Below are 19,524 nucleotides of genomic sequence, written 5' to 3'. Positions count from 1 at the left end.
TGCATCTTTATATAGAAAATACACACATTTTTACAGGAAGTCAAAAAAATAAGCGAAAAAAGAGGATGTATCTTACTCAGTTAAATAACTTTTTCATCACTTTGATTTTTGTGGGCAAATCAAAACACTGGCAGTATCACTAAAAGTTACCATTAACCTTCATGATGGTAAAAAAATAAAGTCAACTTGATTTTAAATGCTGAGCAAAAATCAGCAAAAATGTTGTCAAACTCAGTTTTGATTAGTGCTTTTTTTCAAGTAAGAATAGACTACACTCAACTGACATGATCCATAGCTATCAAAGCTTTAAGTAATGATAAATACCTTTAGAAGTTACCTAAAACCCCGAAGGAGGCAGAACCAGGGGGTGGACTAAACACTTCCAGTTTTAACAAATGTAAAGCTGGAGTAAAAGCAATTAAAGCTCTCTAGGAACTCATTCGCATTGGTCACACCAGTCACTTCCGTAAGACCCCAGGGGATGTTTACCTAGCTTCATAGCTCTTTCACTCCTACCACAAAGAACAAGATTTCACGGATTATCACTTACCAAACTCCCCATCCTGCTGCTAAAAGGCAGCTGGAGCTCCTCTGCTGTGAAGTCAGAGCACTTCCAGAGGAGCAAAGCAGGAGCTTCCCAGCCCTACCTGCCTGCACTCCTCCAGCACCAAGTCACTGCAGGCAGCTCACACCATCCTCTGCAAAACTGGCACACCAGTGGGTTGCACAGATGAGCTCTCGGATTCTTCCACAAAACCCAATGTTGCCTGCCCTACTTTAAACATTGGGCATCCAACCCTGATGTTTTTTTATTAATTGAAAAGGAGCATTTGATAGCAAAGTACTTTTACAGACAGGCTTCCTCCCAAGTCCTGTACCTTTGAAGAGAAAGAGTGGATTTCATTAAAGAAACTAAAAGTAAGAGAAAAATGTGGAACTTATTTTCTAGAAAACTAGGACTGCAGAATATCAGTGGGAAGAGAAATTCAAAAACATGAAGAGGCTGTTTAACATCCAGTACATTCAAAAACTTGACAGAGATATAGCAGGGAGGGACTAAATAATGATATCTACCATTTTCCTCACTGAAGTATTGTTTAAGCATAATTTGTAAATTTACATTTGTAACAAAGTTGCCATTTCCAGTTCACCATACAAAGAAACTAATTTGCGACAAGAACTTGTGACCAATCTGCCATAAAAGTTGAAAGGTGGCTAAAACCATTAAACTGGGGAAGAAACACTATGATAACCTTCAAACAGCCTGCTTTCTGTCACCACAAAAAACACTGCTGCCTCAGTTAAAACTGCAGTACACCTGAAACAGGGAGAACAGAACTGTCAGAAATGTTTCAAATTAAACTGTGAATCTTGGAAGATGAACAAAGCCGAAAGTACCTTACTATGGGATTGCAAACTATCCAGGACAGTCAAACATTTCAAAATTAAATCCCCATTCACTCAGTCAGTAAGTAAGCAAGTATATCTGTCTGAGGTTTTCATAACTAGGTGTGACCAAAACTAAATTACACCCCTACCCCTAAGAAACTAGGATAAAATCTGAAATTTTTATTTTAAAGTGTATAGAGACCAACTGGTTTAGTAAAAATATCAGTAAATCATTTTCAGTTTGTGTAGTTTTACAGAAAAAAATCCATAGAAAGTATCAAAACACAAGAGTGGATTGCTCTGTTTTGCAAGGGAAAACTTAATTGTCTTGTTTGCTGAGCTAAGAGAATCTACTTCATACTGTCACTAATCATGTATCATAAAAATACAGCAGTGCTCAACACAAACTTGACTCTCCTTTTACTTCTCCTGTTACCCTACCACGTGTGGTTGCCATGTGTTGCCTGTTTCTTTGCATATATTGAAATATACCTTAAGCACATAAGCAATGTTTTTATTGATTTAATGGAAACCATATATCTCAGGAAAATTCTAACAAGGATATAAAAACTTGAAGATTGAAAATACACAGCCATTTGAAGATGGGGGTATTGTCTCCTCTTAAATGAAGGAAAGAAAGTAGAGAATTAGCCAGCCAGGTGGAAACAGATAGCAGCATTCTCCTCAGCTTTATGCCATGTAAGAGCTCACCTGTGTACCTTGTGGTCAGGCAACAAGCTTTCTCCAAAAAACATCTCAGAACACAAAGAGGTAACAGCAGTGTTTTGTTATAGCAGCTAAAAAACCCACAGATAAACCTTCCGTCCTAAAGAGAATGCAGTTTAACACATCCTCAATAAATAAAGAAAACACGATTAAACCTTTCAGCCTACGACTGAAATACCTACCCAAAGTTTGTCTCATCAAACTGAACTCCATTCCTATCAAGCCATTTTCTTACCAATTGTTACCTTCATCAATACAACTTGGTTAATTCTCAAACTGCTTTCTGCAAAATTACCAGCTGAACCAAGCTAAGTCAAAACTTAACAAACCTTTCTTCAATATTACACTCAGGCATGCGGAGCTAGAAGTCTACAGCACAAATCCACAATGACCTGCTTCTGACTTCATGCCTGGTATCCATAAAACAAAAAAGACCAATTCTCTGAAGGACTCTGCTTCCCATGCTGGCCATTACCACAGGCAGTAGTAGTGCATATCACAACAGCACAAAGACAGAGAGCAACACTTTCGGTGCTCAAAGGTGAAAATGTGTTCCAGATCAAGATAAAATGAAAACGAATACTGAATTTTTCATGCTTGGAAAACGCACAATATCCAGATCACTTCCTGTTACAGCTCCTCCTACCATTTTAGCATTCTTCTCTTCATCTTCAACACCACCTCCTTTTCAGCTTGCTGGCATACAAGTCTCGCCCTCCAGTCCCCTGCCTATTGCCCTTGAACAGAAGCAGCCTGCCTGAATTCTTCTTAAACCACTTTCTACTGTGACTCCAGAGATTCAGTGTTCAGCGTCCACCCACCAGGCTGAAAACTGACTGTTGGTTTCAGGGCACTGGTTCCCAAAGATACACAGTTCATCAGGAACTTGGACCAAACCCTATTTACTTTTTTGGTAAAAGTCAACAAAGAAACTTCATCCTCTCAGGATCTGCAAAGTTTAAGGATTTACAAAAGCAGCAGATTTCTACTTCCATTTCTGCCTTTTATTAACACATTCCATTCCTCCTTCTTCATGAAATTAAACAAGTAAACTTCCATGCATTGCTGGCAAAAGAAAATACAAATCATTACTGCAGATTTCCAAAAACCCAGTTTCTTTTTAATTCTTCAGTACGAGGCTAATGAAGAAAGGCGTACCTGTTAGATAGCAGAGGATGAGGATTGTCTTGGCTGGAAAAACCCAAGACCTGATGGCTTTGAAGTTAACGGTAGAAGTTAAATTGTAATGAGTATTTGCTCCACAGTTATTACAACAATTCTGTTCTTAAGCTAGAGAAAACAGGTAAGTAAGTTTACATACGCATCAGATGAAAGATCCCATCACAGGCGTTAATGTGAGACAAGAAGGAATTTCCTAAGCCTTGTCCAGTGTGGGCTCCTTTCACAAGGCCAGCAATATCCACCACATTCAAAAATGCTGGAATTTTGCTGAAATATAAAAGTTAGAAGTTCCATTACTAAAGCGTATTAGCTGAAGTTTTTGGCACAGAAGTAAATTCAGACCATGAAAATCCAACAGTTCTTTTCTGGAACAAGTTAAACATCACAGTATGGAATGCGTAAGACAAAATTCCCCCCATCCCTTGCAAAACATCCATTCTCTAAGTTCTCTGTAAATATTTATGTAAAATTAAGTAAACTAGTTTTGAAGTGTGGAATCATAAAGACAACTATACAATAATCAAGCAGGCCTGGAAGACTAAGGCATAAATATGTTGTGTAATGCACAGTTTTCTCAGGACCAAAGTGATAAGATAGAAAAGCCCACTGCACTCTGCTATTGCACACCTCCAGGGTTACAATTTAGTTCAGTAGGTTATGTAACCTTCTCAGAACAGCACTTTTTTTTTTTTTTTTATTACAGTGCTGATTAAATTAGCAGTGATCAGGGTTATGCAAACAATTTGGAAAAAAAAGCAGGTAAATTAAGGTGGTATTATAATATAAACAGCTGTGATGTTTTCCACCATAGTGAACAGCAAAGGGTTAAGCAGACATTCACATGACATTTTTTACAGCACTAACAGTACAGTCATCAAGTAAAAATTAGCTGACAAAAACAGAAAAAAGCTTTTAAAGTTATGGGAAATTTATAAACTGCAAACCTTCTATCCTCCACAAATTCTCAACTTGTTAAAAAATGAAAAAATAACTTAATGGGCATTAAACTTTTCATGTATACTCTAAACCAATTACTTCTCAAAATCCAGCTGAGTCAGAAAGAAATCCAAAGAAACTAGAACTTTGTGATAAGGTGTTGACTAAAAGCACCTTCATATGCTCTATGCAAATAACATCAACATCATGAACAGTGGCAGAGACAGAACCACACTGAAATGCTGCAAATCCCTCACTTGCGAACAGCCAGAAACTGCCCACCACCATCTCAAGATCTCCAGCTTGATGGCTCCAAAATAAATAGCTGGAAGAGTAATTTATTCCCATCAAACACTTCATCACCATTATATTTCATTAAGACCACGCTAGGGCTAATACAGAAGCTCACTATTTTACTGGCAGTAAGTATAGCAGGAAACAGACCCACACACCCCCACGGAGAAGGGTGTGACCGCCCTGAAGCCGACATGAGCTGTGCAGTGCTGCCCACAGAGAGAAACAACCACAAAGGTGAGAATGAAGGTATGACCTAGGCAGTACTACACTTCTGAAATCTTTTTTGTCCACAGCCCAAACCGAGCTTTATTTTCATTAGTGTGACCACTTGCTGATAAATAGTTTTTTTCAAATACTGAAATATTTGACAACATGACTGCTGTCAAATCTGTAACTCTGCCAGCAGGAAAATCACCCTTCTCAGCACAGTGCCTGGTATGGCAGTTTGAGCCCAGAGAGAAAAAAAATGTAGTTACAGAAATCTATGGATCATTGTCCCTGCTCTGAACAACTGACTTAGTTAGAACAAAATATTCCAACTTTTTTTTCTTTGGTGCTACCCCACTTCTATTTGACAGCAAATAAATCAGCAGATGTGCTTCCTCACTTCAAATCAACTCTCTAATTTGGGGAGAGATGATTCACTAGAATCTGTTTGATTTTACCAATTATTTCTGGAAGACTGGTGACCTAAAGGTTTTGTTTGCAATCTTGCTTTAACGCTTCCAAAGAAAAATTATTTCTTTCAAGTAAAATAATGTCACAATGCAAGATCTGGACTAAATCCTTCTGTTTGTGAAGATGAAGTTCTAAGTGTCATTAAACCTGTCCAGTATAATAAACTAGGAACTTAATGATTATGAAATTAATTTCATGTAATTAATATTTTTGTGATGTACTTAGAAAGAAGCAATTATGTAACACACTACAGTATGTTACTTAAATTCAGGTAACACAATAGTGACTTTAAGATTCACTAGGCCCACAGAAAGAAGGGCCCATCCTTGGGAAGACAGATATTGTGTGCTGCAAGTTTATGCTGTGGAATGCAGTCAAAGTAACGGGAATATAAGTATACTCCGAAGTGAAGCAATTTTGCACATTTCACATTTTTGTCCCACTATGTCTTTTTAACTACTAGTACATAAACACAGAACAAACACTTATTTAAGACACTACCAAGAGTAATTCTCATTCTGAAGACAGAAGCCAGTAAATATTAATGTATTAACCCAGGAACTCCTTTTGCATGATACAAACAGAACTTAACACACTTCAGAAGAAACCTGGGGCAACTTCTCAGTCCTTGCTTTTTGCCTCATAACTACTCACTCAGAAGCAAGACAGAAAAATGCCACTCTTTAAAGCACTTCTCCATTGTCATTTTAAACTGTTTTAAGGAAAACAAGGGCAGTGTAAGAAACATGCTCCCCTCTCACCCTTCTAGTAGGATTAAGCTCCTGGCTAGCCATCAGAACAATTCACACTTTCACTACAAAGATGCCACATTAGAGCAAGGCAGATACCTTCATATGCACCAGAATCACCAGAATCAAGCTCATTTGCTGCACAATGGAAAGAAAACCCCAGCTCATTTCTTCCACAGTTAAGTAATACAAGCAAGAGACCTTTGAAGTGTGTGGGCTCCCAGGGGCTTTCTCACCTTCACTTCGGGTATCACAAAGCTCACATTCCAAGCAAATTAAAACTATCCCCAGGACAGACACCTTCCGGGGTCTAAATCTCTGTTTCACGGCAGAAAGATGAATACACAGAAAAGTAGAAAAAGGCACAAGCTAGGCACACTTGCCTGTACGCTGAAGGACAATGAGTAAACATTATGAAACTAAATAAATTGAAAACACTGCAGAGAATGGAGGGAAAGTACTGTGCATCTTGAATAAGGTTTATTAAACACTTAACTGCATTTTGCTTTTTTTTCTCCTCCTCTAAACAAATTAATTTCCATTTCTTAAGATTCGTTAGTCAGCATTAGCATAATGTCACTGAGTCTCAAATGATCATCACAAACAGGTGGCATCAACTGATCATTTGTACAAATCAGTGCAACACCAATCTACCATAAAGCATGTCACAAGGATTTATAATATGAAGCAGAACACCAAATCCAGAAGTAGCTCTGTATTTTAACCATATATATAAAATCCTTGAGTAGGGATTTTTTACCTCACTTTGAAAGCCATTAGCATTAAGTTTGTGTTAGTGTACCACCTTCACTGTATGAGCAACCCTGCAGTAAAGAGCACAAGACTCACTGGGCCAGACAAAATACAGTTTTGCAGTTCAGTGGTTAGGGCATTTTCAGGGATAAGAGGCTTATGCACCTGTAGGGTGACATATTTTGCAGAAAATAGAAATCCTTCTTCCTTTCTGAAAATTCATACAACTTATGAGTTATCTGTTACCATTCAAAAATGACATGAAGTAAAACCAGCAACACAGAAAGAGAACATGTATATTGTGACAATCTCTTTGAGAGCCATTCAAATCTCAGTCTGTCCTGCTATTTTTGGCTCATTTCCAAACAGAACAGTTTGGAACTCCCTCTTCCAGGAGAGTGTACTCCCAATTACAGCTCCCACAATCAATCCTGTAAGCAGTTTTGACCAATGTAAGCAGAACTCCTCACTGGGCAGCTAAAGGAGTCTTCTGCCAAAGAACTAGGTACTGCAGATAAACCCTGGTCATTTCTATGCAAGAATGATTTCATTAATAGCATTTTATCCATGGTACTGACAAACAAGCCTTGAAGCTAATGACACATGAACCAGAAGTGAAAAATCTGCTAATTAAATTGTGCTTATATGAATTATAACAAGGTAAGAGATTCAGTGTGGATTACAACACATACTCCATGTCCTGTACCAAACACCCATGTTCTCAAACTATTCAGTAAGTTATTACACCAACAAAATACAACTAATTAAATTTTGCCTTCTCCCATCAGGCAGAAAAGATGGCTCAAGTCATCATTACTTAAGACTTTTCATTCACTGCTGACAAGTAAGCAATGCTAGAACACACATCACAGCCCAGCCGATTTGGACAGGCTCAGAACTGAAGAGCAGGCAAACTCAGTAAAACCTAAGGAAAAAGAACATTAACAACAGGACATAGTTACCAATTTCCAGTAATTTTCTATTTTAAAAAATGGGATTTTTTTTACAGATGCTAATATGTTGGGGTTCCAGCCTGCTAAAAGTTATTGATCTCTCACTTTGAAACTACACATGGTTTCCATGTACATAAACCCTCTTTTTAAACATAGTCCCCACATGATGTCCCTCAGAAAGCCCCACTGCTGAGCTGGTTTCTACAAAATGCTTTCCAGCAACTGATTACATAATTTTGACTTTAAAACTTTATAAGGTATCTGAGTTTGCTATCCTACAATGAGTTCAAGGGAACTTTCATTTAATATTGCAGAGGAATTTCATGATCTAGACAGCAATGGGATTTACTCAGATTTAGTTCAGTAACCAGGACTTGAGAACTAAAGATCCAAATGACTTAATTTTATCAATCTGCAATGCAACAAAACAAATCAAAGCAATCTGCTGACAAAAAAGACAGAGATCCTGAAGTATAACAGACATTTCTGGAGTTGAAGAGGAGTAGCTGCAATTTAGATATTATTCTCCTTTGAGATAACCAAAATTGCTTTAAAATTTAAATCTGAAAAGGACATGCAAGATAGATGAGAAATAGTCTAGGTGGAATAGAAATGTTTGTGGTTGCAATAAGCTTTGTGTTTGTGAATGTGTGTAAGGCAACTCACGAGTGCAAACAAGGAATGAAACAAATATTAACAACTTTTTAAGTAATTTGATTAATCCCTTCTCTCGACACACTCCTGCTTATAATCTCATCTGATTTTAAGCAAGGGAGGAAGCAGAAACATAACTCTTTAATAACACTTTTTTATTAATATTTTCAGACAGGCTGATTCCTATCAGCCAGTGCAGTTACTAGGTGTAATCACTTACAGTTAGGCTGTATGTTAATTACCTTAGGTTTACAGGGCTTCTTCAGGAATACTTCTTTTAGTCTGTCATGCAGCTTAAGGCAGAAAAAATGCAATTAATTGCAGTGAGGAGATTATTGGGTCAAAAAATCAATGAAATAAAGAGGAAACTGCTGTTTCCTCTACCACCTCAGTGAAAATTGTTTTGAGGCAGGACTCCAGCATCACCTGAGGCACATCTCCTGGTCAGGCACAGCACACTAGAACTGTGGCAATAGGTTGTGGACCTATGGGCTAAGACTGGTGGGTACCTACACCCAGAGACCTTCAAGCTGTTTGTCAGGACACAAATCACTGTTCAAATTAATTGAGTTTGACATACTTGCACTAAAAAAATAGTTCTAAGTTTAAGGTGATTAAGCAGCATTTTAATTAAATTTAGAACAAAAAATACACAAAAAAATAGCTTTATTAGAGCTTTTATTAAATTACTAAAATTTCTTCAGATGTACTATATACACAGTTGTTTTTTCGTGTGAGATACCCATCACTCCTAAACACTCTGTGTCCCATAAAATATTAATTGCAGTTAACAGAGCAACTCTTTCTGGCTTCCATGTCATAATTTTCATGTCAGGAGCTACTTGTTGAGATGAAAAACATCTCTTTTCCATTACAGAATTAGCAGACCTTACCCTGCTACCTACTTAGTATTCATAGATAGGTGGGGGAAAATACACCTTTCTGCTTTAGTTCCTGCTGAAGTGAATCAGTCTACAGAAAATACTCTCTTTCCAGTTACTAAACCAGAACTAATCCAATCATTAGTTTGTAAAACCTTGCTTGAAAGTACCTGTACTGCAGTAACAGGGGTAGGAGGACAACAAAATAAAAAATCAGCCATCTCCTTTCTGAGAAAGCTACGTGTGGGCACAATGTAACAAATGAGTTTTCACTGAGCATTGTATGAAATTCACAAGAAACAAATAAGTAATTTAAATACATATAGTTAGTAACAAGCTATAAACAAATACCTTAAAATAACAAGCATTCAGAATTGTGTTTAATATATTAATATTTTTTTAGTATCCAGTTTCATTCACACCAAAATGCAAGCAGTAATAACACTAAAGCTCAAAGAAATCATCTACATCATTTGGCAACAACATAGCAGCTTTTACTGTAAGTTCTTAGAGCCCACCTTCTGCGTACAGTCTATATCATTCAACTTATTTATTGTCAACAGTCACATACATCCCACTGCTGCAGAAAGAAAAAAAGCACAGGTTACAAGTTCTGCCAGTGTACCTTAATTGATTAAGTACAGATCTACCTGTTGATAACAGTCTCTAAATTTTTGCCTATGTGATTACATGTACAAACAATTTCATTTCCAGTTATTATCAGTCAGGTTTCAGTATGGTCTAACAAGTAACAGCACAACAGTCAGTCCCAACCAAGCTGAGGCTCTCCTCTTTTGGAGGGAGGAATGGATCGTCAAGCAACAAACTGTACCTGAAGATCCCAACTCTTCCTCCAATGGCAGAAGAGCCACAACTCATACAAGTGGGGCCCTGGCAATAGAGTCAGTCAGAGCAATCCCAGCTCAGCAGGACAGACAGCAACTGCAAGCCCAGCCCTGTCCCTCTCCCAGCTCACGGCAGGCACCAAGGCTCGATCACTTTGTCCTATCACACTATCTCAGTTAAGACAAAGTCACCAAGACAAAATGCTTTTCCCCATCTCCCAACAATGACTGCATTTCTGTGAAGACTAAGTGTAACATATGGAAAATAAAAATCCAAATGCTTTAGATTTTGAAAGACAAAATCTTGAGGCTAGACAAGAGTCCAATTTAAAGAGAATTCACTGTTTATAAACATTCTGTGTGCACAGATGGATTACATCTACTAATCTAAACAAGTAGAAAATTACCACAGAACATATTACATAAAGATGAAGAACAAAATCAAGACTATGCAGAGAAATTAAGACATTTAAATTACAATTCAGTAGCCTATCTTTGTGACTACAGCCTTCTTTTCCTGAGTTTGTCTCAGGCAGACAAGCACAAACAGCTCAGTAAGCTCCTTCAGTCTGGTGTCCTACTGGACTACCGCTAATTATCTCTGCTTTATTACTGTTACAGTGAAATACAGAAGTCATATAAGCAGCATCAGTGAATTCCTAATAAAGAGCTGAACTATCCACTAATGCCCACATCCATCCCAACTTTAAATAACAAATGTCTGTAGAAAAAGACCCTTCAAATAAAAGCTGATTATCCACCTTGTTATCAAACTCAGTGTATTTACTGAATGCAGACTCAGTAAAATAAAATGAAAAAATATTTTCATTAATATTTTAGAGTGATGAGGAGAGAGGGAGAGAAGAATAATTTTCTATTATTATTCCCTGTCCTGTAAAGATAGATGGCCAAAGGCAGGGTGAGGGGAGAGATCTCTTTGTCACTTCAACTATTAATTTGGGAGTAGCTGTTCATAGCTAAGTGAGAAGAAAAAGGTATTACTGAGATGGCCAAAGCAGCATTAATAGTACAAGCTAGAAGAAAACTGTCAACCAAATTTAAATGCCACACCACTATCTCTGGACAGTCAACAGCCTGAAAGCTCTGCCTCTAATTCAGCAGTTTTGTTTTAAAGATCCATGCAGTAACCATCATGCTTAACACTGACTTGAGCAGGAAAAACAAGATTACACGTTATAACAATCCACTTGAACAAACAGCTTCACGTTAATGCAGTATTTTAAAACTGCACAATAGTTACAGACGGAAACAGCTTCTTTAGACCTGAAAATTAAGTCAGAAAATGGACTTTTGGTTAGCAACTAATCAATCTTTTTTAACTGTGGGTGAGATCTGGCACTAAAATTGAGGCCTAAGAGTTGAAAAGAAGTACACACGTGCATGCTAGCTTGCCCTATGATTTATGTACATTCACTTGATTTAAGATATCTCTGCAAGTAATTGCAAACTAAAATAAATGAGTCACAATTCCCTATTTAAGCTCCTGTTTTTTGAAAGCACCTTAAATTTTGCTGTTCAAGCTAAGAAAAAGTTTCCACATGGAACATACACAGCAGATTACAGCCAATAGCAAAAAAAAATGATGTGACAAAATGAATACACTCCTAGAATAATGAAAGAATCAGAAGAGATGTAGTGTAGGACTATCCTAGGAGATACCACAGAACAAGTAGCAGAGCCTACTAAAGAGAAAGAAAATCAGGGACAAAAAAGACTGCCCATAAAACTTACTGCAAAATAACTGAGGATGCAGGGATAATGACAGGTACTTGTTTAGCTAGCTATATATATATAGGTGTGTATATATATATATAGGCATATATATATACCTACAGCACATACAATATTCTGAATGTTTCTAAGTATAGGGTGGAAATCTTTCAAATGAGCAACGTTATGACAAGTTTGGTATGTCCACTACTGTTCATTTTCCAAATCTCTTCAGAAGATACTCCAAGACACCTGGGAGCAGCCACCTTCAAAGACAGGGACACCAGCACCAAATGGTGCTGAGCAACAGCTGAGAGCTCCTACATTTATCATTCATATACAATAAAAGTCATATCGGGGGCATCAGAAAGGTGTAATCCAGGGAGACATATAATTTCACATTCTAAAACAGATGTCAGGAACAAACTTCTAGACATTACAGTTACATTAAACTTTTATAAAACGTTTTTGGTTCAGTAATACTATTTCAGCTACCTAACTAAAGAAAAATATTAAAAATTACCTCGGAGGTTTGTGATACTGGCATAGGAAGTCAAATCTGTCATCTGGCACAGGTACTCGACTCTCGTTTGGATCAATAGTACAGAAAGGAAAATTTTCCGCTGCCGCTTGACTCTTTGTTAACACATTGAAAAACGTCGATTTCCTATAAATGACATACAAACGTTCTTAAAGTAGTTCAACTTAGAAGCATTTAAAAGTACTGGATTAAACCACATCTTGTTGTAACCCAAAGCGATACTGAGCTTTCCATTTACTTCCACAGCAGTGACCATTCCCCTGATTCTAGCAGAAGACACATGCATCTGAAATGACCACTGAAACCCAGTGATGTTTACCTCTCTTCCCTATCCTTTAAAACTCCCCTATGTAAGTACATTGCATACACATGTAAGCAAAAAAAAAAAAATAAGCCAAAAGCAATGCACAGCCCTACTGGCTATTTCTCACTTTCTTCAAGTACAGTGAGACACTAGTAAAGATGCTTGAAACTTTTTTTTTTTAACCAGTTTTGCCATGACTCACCCTTTCCACAAGTATATTGTTCCTTCAGATTTATTTGCATTGTAACACAATTTCAGTGTCTAAGCAATAAAAGTCAACAATGAAAAGAGAAAAAAGTGGCACAGAAAGCAAACCATATCAGTTAATCAATTACAAATAATCTTTTGTGCATAGGAAGACACAGCTATACCTTACCACACTATTTTCATCCTTGTTAAATATCAGTGGAAACAAGCCTATGAGTACTCTACCAAGGGGAAGAAAAGAGAACACTTTCCCTTAAACCAAGTAACAGATTATCTTGTTAGCTGGCATTATTAAGAGCAATATTCTTTTATTAACTCACAAATCTTCTACAATAAATATTCAGGTTGTTGTGTTTTTCAGAGCTGCTCTGTGTACAGCCAACATGCTCAAAAGTCACTAACAATTTTCTTTCGAAGTTACATCATAATATAATTGAAAATACTATTTATCCCCATTGACATGCAGTACAACGCTACAGCTAATTAGTTCCTTTATGAAGTACATCTTAGCTACACCCTGAAAAACAGAACAAATGAGAACGAAAACATAAGAAAACAATGCTTCCAGCTTTAAGACACGCACAAAAGTTTGGCTTTTAACTTGTTTAAGATTTAAAGACTGAGAATGCTGAGACCTTTTCTTAGTAAATAGGATACACAAACTAATACCAAAAAGTTTTACATGTATATCCTCCAGGTGATCAATTCATTCTCCTTTTCAAGTACAACTCCTGTGAGGAGCCACAACAAATACAGATGAGAAGCATGACAGAAATCAATTATTAGCATTCCATCATCTCTTCCAAACTGTCACTTAGGTTTGTCTTACTACAAACTCTGAAGAAGTCTCAAGAAAGTACCCTTCACCGCTAATGACACCGAATAACTAATCCCTTCCTGTGCACATAACCCCAAAATATAAAAGGAATTTGCTGTGCACGTGTGCCTAAGTATTTGCATGAAAGCATGCATTAGACATACACAACAGTGGAGTAGGGAAATGCAAAGGGCATAGCGTTTTATAAAACTCAGCAATTACTAAGACTTTTCCTTTCTTTAAACCCGTCACTATTATCTTGTCCAGACTTGTACACGCCTGCCTATCACTGCCAGTTTTGCGTCGCTCCACCTGCAAGTACTCCCAGCTAAATAAAGATGGAAGTCCATCACGGAGCAGCAAGACTTGTGTCCCTCAGCTCGTATCCGCATCTGTCTGCACCCAGACAGCGTCTCAGGTCCTTCCCCGGCGTAGGGGCAGACGCGGGGACAGCGAGGAGCCTCCCCGCCCGTCCCCGAACACCTACCCCACGTTCGGCAGCCCGACGATCCCGATCTTCAGGGACGTCCCGAACCTTCCGATAATCGGGTGAGACTTAACGCCGTCGCCTCCCTTTTTCGGGGGCATCTGCAAACACAGAGGAGGGTACACTGAGCTCCCCGCGACAGCCCCGCGCACCCTCCACGCCCCGTCCCCTCCCGGCACGGCGCAGCGGCCCAGCCGGGGCCTGCGCCTCCGGGAAGCCGAGGGGAGACACCCGCGCGGCGGCGGCGCCCGGGGGCGCGGCGGCGGGCGGCGGCCGAGCGGGGCTCCCTGCGGCCGGGCGCTGCGGCCGTGCCCGCGCTTCCGGCTCACCTCGGCGCGGAGCCGCCTCGGAGCAACGGCGCCAGCGGCCCCTCGCACGCGGACGCGCCGGCGGAAGGGGCGGGGCCGCCGCGGGGCAAAGGTCACGCCGGGCGGGAGGGGCCAAGCCCCGGCCCCGCCCGGCACAGAGCGGCCCGCGGAACTGCGGAGCGCTCACACAAATATGACCAAATACAACGTTGAGAACTACACCGTGGCACTGACTGCCATATCCAGTCTTTCCTTAAAACACTTCCGGGACGGCAACTCTACCACCTCCGTGGGCAGTCCATTCCAACATCTAATCACCCTTTCTGTGAAGAAACTCCTCGTAATGTCCAGGCTGAACCTCCCCTGGCACAGCTGAAGAAGACCGTATCCTCTAATCCTGTCACTGGGTGGCTGGGAGGAAAGGCTGACCCTTCCAGAGAGTTGTAGAGAGTGATAAGGTCAGCGCTGAGCCTCCTCCAGGCTAAGGTCCTGTTTGCCAATGCATTAATCCTGCAGCAGAGCAGGAGGCGCTGGAGTAGGAAATGCCCAATGCCCAGAGAACTGCCATAGGCTTTTTGGATTCAAAGGAGCGCTGGCGCTTAGGCACACCACTAGATTTTTGTGCATGGTTATCTAGATTAAAAGGTGTATGGTCAGGAGGAGAATCCTTGTGTATACATTGTGATTACAACAATTTACATGGCAAATTAATAAACTAATCTAGGAATAACATAGGGTATGAAGAAGAGATGAAACATTAAAAATCTATGAAAAATTAATTGCAAAACATGTTACAGAAGTCAGATCAGGACTCTCCAAAAAATTAGGCATTTTCTTTAGCTCAAGCTCTGCTTCTCTGAACCATTAAAGACAGGCACCATCAAGTGTTGCCTGCTAAGAAAATTGAAGGAGAGAAGGCAGTAAAAACTATTCTTATAGCATGCCCTATTTTAAGTCCATAAGATAAAATTCTCTAAACTTGAAAAACACCAGAGTGAAGGAGTCAAGGTGAGAGTATCATCAGATATATATCATCTCAATCACAGTCAAAGGAATATAATATTGAACATATTCTTAATTTTTTTTTAAAGAAAGGACACTTTTACTAAGCCTAATTTGAAATTATACATAAAAATGTCTGTTACAACTTTCATATTTCAGTGACATGAGATTTTTTGCAACAGTAATATTGAGGAAGAGAATGCTGTATCTGCTCAAAGTTTTTCTATTAGTATAATAACAGTTCTCGCTGATAATGTATTTGTGTGGTCTTTCTGTTGTCTTAAAAGCTATCACTATACTTAAGAGGGGAAAAAAGTATTTCTACTTCAGATTCAGATACAGTTACTTAGCTGTTGAATAAAGCTAATAGATTACTACACCAAACATTCAGTAAAATTGAAATTAACATAAATTATTTATAAATAAATTCAGCACAGACCCTGCATCCTTCATATCCATAAATTACAGTCTTCGATAACCAAATTTAGTTTCCTTTTCAGGAATAAAATAAAGAACACAATAGTTTTCCATCCTTCTAAAGTTCAAGACACTACTTGTCCTGAAAGTCACGTTTTGCAAGACCATTTCACAGCAACAGTACAGGGTGGATTTTCCTACCTCTATTACTATGGCCACAAACTTTCTGAAAATCTACTTTTGTAGAGCTTTTCTGCTTATTAAATTTTCCCACAATCCAAACATTTAATCAGATAATTTTGTTGTTCAATCTAGGCACAATAGTTCTCAGTAGATTAACTTTTTGTCTTCTTAAAATAAAAATACTTTATTTACCAGTTCGTAAGCACAATACAGGCATAAGACATAAGCAGTTTGATGCATGAAGTAAAGAAGTGTATGTATGTGTTTCTGTATATATACAGACACAAATAATAAAGTCTACTATAGGTATAATTCTGATTTTAGCTGTTGGGGAAAACAGCTGAACTGGAAGAGAAAAAGAAATTAAAATCCTGCCTACTTTTGTTGCTGTACTTCAATGTGACTACATATGGTACCAAAGTCAGCAATGTGTGAGCAAAAATGTGCAAGTTTGAATATAAGTTTTTAATTTATGCTCTTCATTTAACATAATGTACTAATGGCCTGCTTCTCCCCTCTCCCTCTCCCCATCATAGTTCCTATATCTAACTTAGCATGGCCACTTCACTAAATGCAGATACAGGACTTCAAAGCATTTGATTCCTTCAGCTAGAAGTCAACTCATGGCCATGTAACACTTCATCTTACATGCTTTTGATTTCAAGTTGCTTTTAAAGTCAAGGTTTGCCTTATTTGGCTGAATTTTCTATCCAAATCTGTCATAATGCTGAAAAACTCATTTTAAACTGGCATACATAGTTTAAACCATCATAATCTTGACCATATTACATACAAAACGTGTTTTATAAGTTTTACGGAAAAAACCACAAACATCTAGAAAGCAATCATTTCAATGTCAACTCTCCAACACTGAAGTACTGCAAAAATACAGCTTATTGTACAGCTGGATCACGTGCAGAAGCCAAACAGCCCTGGAGCAACTCTACCTGATTAAAAGCAATGTTTAAGGGACAGTAATAAAACAGTTTGTTGTTTCTGCCACCAACAGTCTTTGCTTTCTGCTGCCCAGAACATATATTTACAGCAAAGTCACCGTTAACTGCAAAAATAAGCGGTTTTGTAGAACTGAAAGAATAAAGACAGAGCCCCTGATCCTTGCTGTGACCAGGTAATATTCAGTGCAGCCCAGGGGGTGAGAAGAACACAGCTGCTTTTGTAAACCCCAGCTTGGAATTACCCAGGTCCCTGCCACTTGAAGGGAGCCAGATGACTCCCAGTAATAAATACACTCAGTACTAAAAGGAAACACTACTCAAGGGCATGGTCTAAACTAAATGGTGTTCATTGAGTTCTGTGAAGTTTAAAGGTAGTCATCACACAGCTGAACTGTGCTTGAATACAATATTTTTAAACTTTATATTTTATAGGGTTCAATAGTGTTTGTTCCTCTAGCTGTGGATTCGGCTGGTTTCACAGAGAATCTAAACTTACTTCATTCTTTATACACTTTCATTCATAGTACCCTTTGCATTTTATATTTGCACGTTTTCATTCTTTTGTATAGTGGTAACTGTCCTTCTTTTAATGGTTAACATATTGTTAATGGTGTTAGTGCAGCTCCAAAGATGGTTAGGACTGCTGTGATGGTGTAAAGCATCTCTCTCACCTTTTTCTGTGGCATCCCAGACTTTGTCAGTCTAGAAGCATCTAGTGCTAGTTCAGTCTGATCTGCCACATATTATTAATATTTCTAGACCATAACTCTGGAAATATCAGCTGAATTTCATAACTTTAACATGAACAATGTCAAAGGCATAATGCATACTGAGATGTTCATAGTGAGAACAGTGAAAGAGATTCACTTACAAGGAAGGAGAAAGCCAAGAAAATAGAGCTTCTACAGTAGGACAAATTACCTGTGAATTAATAATATTTCAGTTCAAGAATGACAGGTGTACTTTAAACATTTCAGTACCTTAGCAAAATGAGAGTACCATTATAAAATAAAGATATTTTTATGATTAATACTAATAAAAACAAAGAAAAATATTAAATTGTGACTGATCACAAGGTGAGCAATACTAGGGGTTTTTTAGGCCTCTAAGAGGCTAGGACCACTCTAGCATGACCTTTTTTTTTTCAACAAATAAACCATATGACATGAAAGAATTGTTAAAAGAAAATTAATGGCAGCGGTCTAAGAAAAAGATGTAGATTTCACTTTATTTAATATTGCAGATGGTAGCAGTGAATTGTGTATTAATCAAGTTGCTTAAGAGCTGAACAACAAACCATAAAAAAGGAACACAAGTATTAAATACTTCTCATGCCTTGAAGGGTATTATTGAACATGAAAGAAGATCCTCTAATTTATAAGTAGGGAGACTTCTGTCTCTGAATTTGGACTATATCTGTGTATTTCAAAAAAAAAGAAAGCAAACAAAAATTGAAAACCAGCCCACCCTGCAAGAATGAGGACTAGGAATTAACCCACAGAAGGACTTATTCTTGAATCAGTTTTTTGCAATATTTGAGCAATGTTCAGCAGCCTGGGAGACACCGGCAAGAAAGAAACCTTAGGGAAAATAAAATTACTTTTCTGTAAATGTTTCTAAATTCTACATTTTTTGTGAGGTACAAGTTTGAACTTACAACATCAAAAGCTAAAGTGATGTAAGTTTTGGCATTTAATGTAGGTTTTTAACTGTGTGTGATTAAATGTCTATGCAAGAATAGTAGATTCTTGCTAGCTTTCAAAGACATTTCATCTTTCTCTTCTAGGGCACAAAAATGTTTGTGATGTAACTTCTTAGGATAGATAGAATGACGTCATGTATTGAACGAAGCAGAAAAATGTTTTGAGAGATCTGGACAGTTGAACTTAAAAAAAACATGATCTCAGGAAAAAAGCCACAAATCCACTCATTCTGGATCTAATGCAGATTGAGCAGTTATATTCTAGCTGGATAAGATACATTCTATTTTGATGGAAGAACAAAATTACATACCTAATAAAGTATGTTAGTTAGGTGATAATGATACATTTTATGCACTACATATTTGCAAAATGACTGCTAAATGAAAGCCAAACAAAATATTGAAGGACATCATGCAACAATTCTGGAAGTCTAAATGTTTTCCATATTGTATTTATTCTACTACTTAACTTCAGACTGTAAAGTATTTTATAACCTGCAAAGTTCAGATAAAAGGGATTAATAATAGTCATCTACATTTCTAGAGGCCTAGAAAAAGAGTTACTTTTGGGAAATAGTTAGGATACTATTTGCAAAATAGAAAAGAATTCTTTATGCTCTGGAAAATCTGCAACCTTTACCAGGTCATCCAGAGTATTCACAAAAATTGCATGTATGGCTGGATGTGAAGCCTGGTATGCAAAAAGGGGTAGGACATGTTCCTCTGGGTTTATTCATTAAAGCCCCAAAGCACATCAGCCCTAGAGAGATGGTAACAGGAATACACACTACACCTTCAAGATGGGATTGCCAAGGAAAATTTCAAG

The 19,524-nt window shown here is 38.1% G+C and overlaps 1 protein-coding gene across 6 annotated transcripts in view; it reads right to left on the bottom strand.

Moving 5' to 3' along the window:
* Positions 1 to 19,524, bottom strand: part of OLA1 (Obg like ATPase 1) — a 128,346-nt gene that overhangs the window by 79,258 nt on the left and 29,564 nt on the right. For 4 of the 6 annotated variants that reach the window (XM_086897818.1, XM_086897819.1, XM_086897822.1 and 1 more), the window contains 3 exons: positions 14,131 to 14,231; positions 12,298 to 12,441; positions 3,437 to 3,564 (listed from right to left, as the gene is read on the bottom strand). In XM_086897818.1, the coding sequence (XP_086753944.1) occupies positions 3,437 to 3,564; positions 12,298 to 12,441; positions 14,131 to 14,231 (373 nt within the window). Of the gene's footprint in view, positions 1 to 3,436; positions 3,565 to 12,297; positions 12,442 to 14,130; positions 14,232 to 14,459; positions 14,951 to 19,524 lie in introns of those variants that run through there. The other 2 variants (XM_086897821.1, XM_086897824.1) reach the window with 2 other exon arrangements.

Source organism: Cyanistes caeruleus, chromosome 7 (genome assembly GCF_971803275.1).
Source record: "Cyanistes caeruleus chromosome 7, bCyaCae1.hap1.1, whole genome shotgun sequence".
Taxonomy (NCBI): Eukaryota; Metazoa; Chordata; class Aves; order Passeriformes; family Paridae; genus Cyanistes; species Cyanistes caeruleus.
Note: the sequence above shows the minus strand (reverse complement) of the source record. Positions and strands in the feature narration are given on the sequence as shown.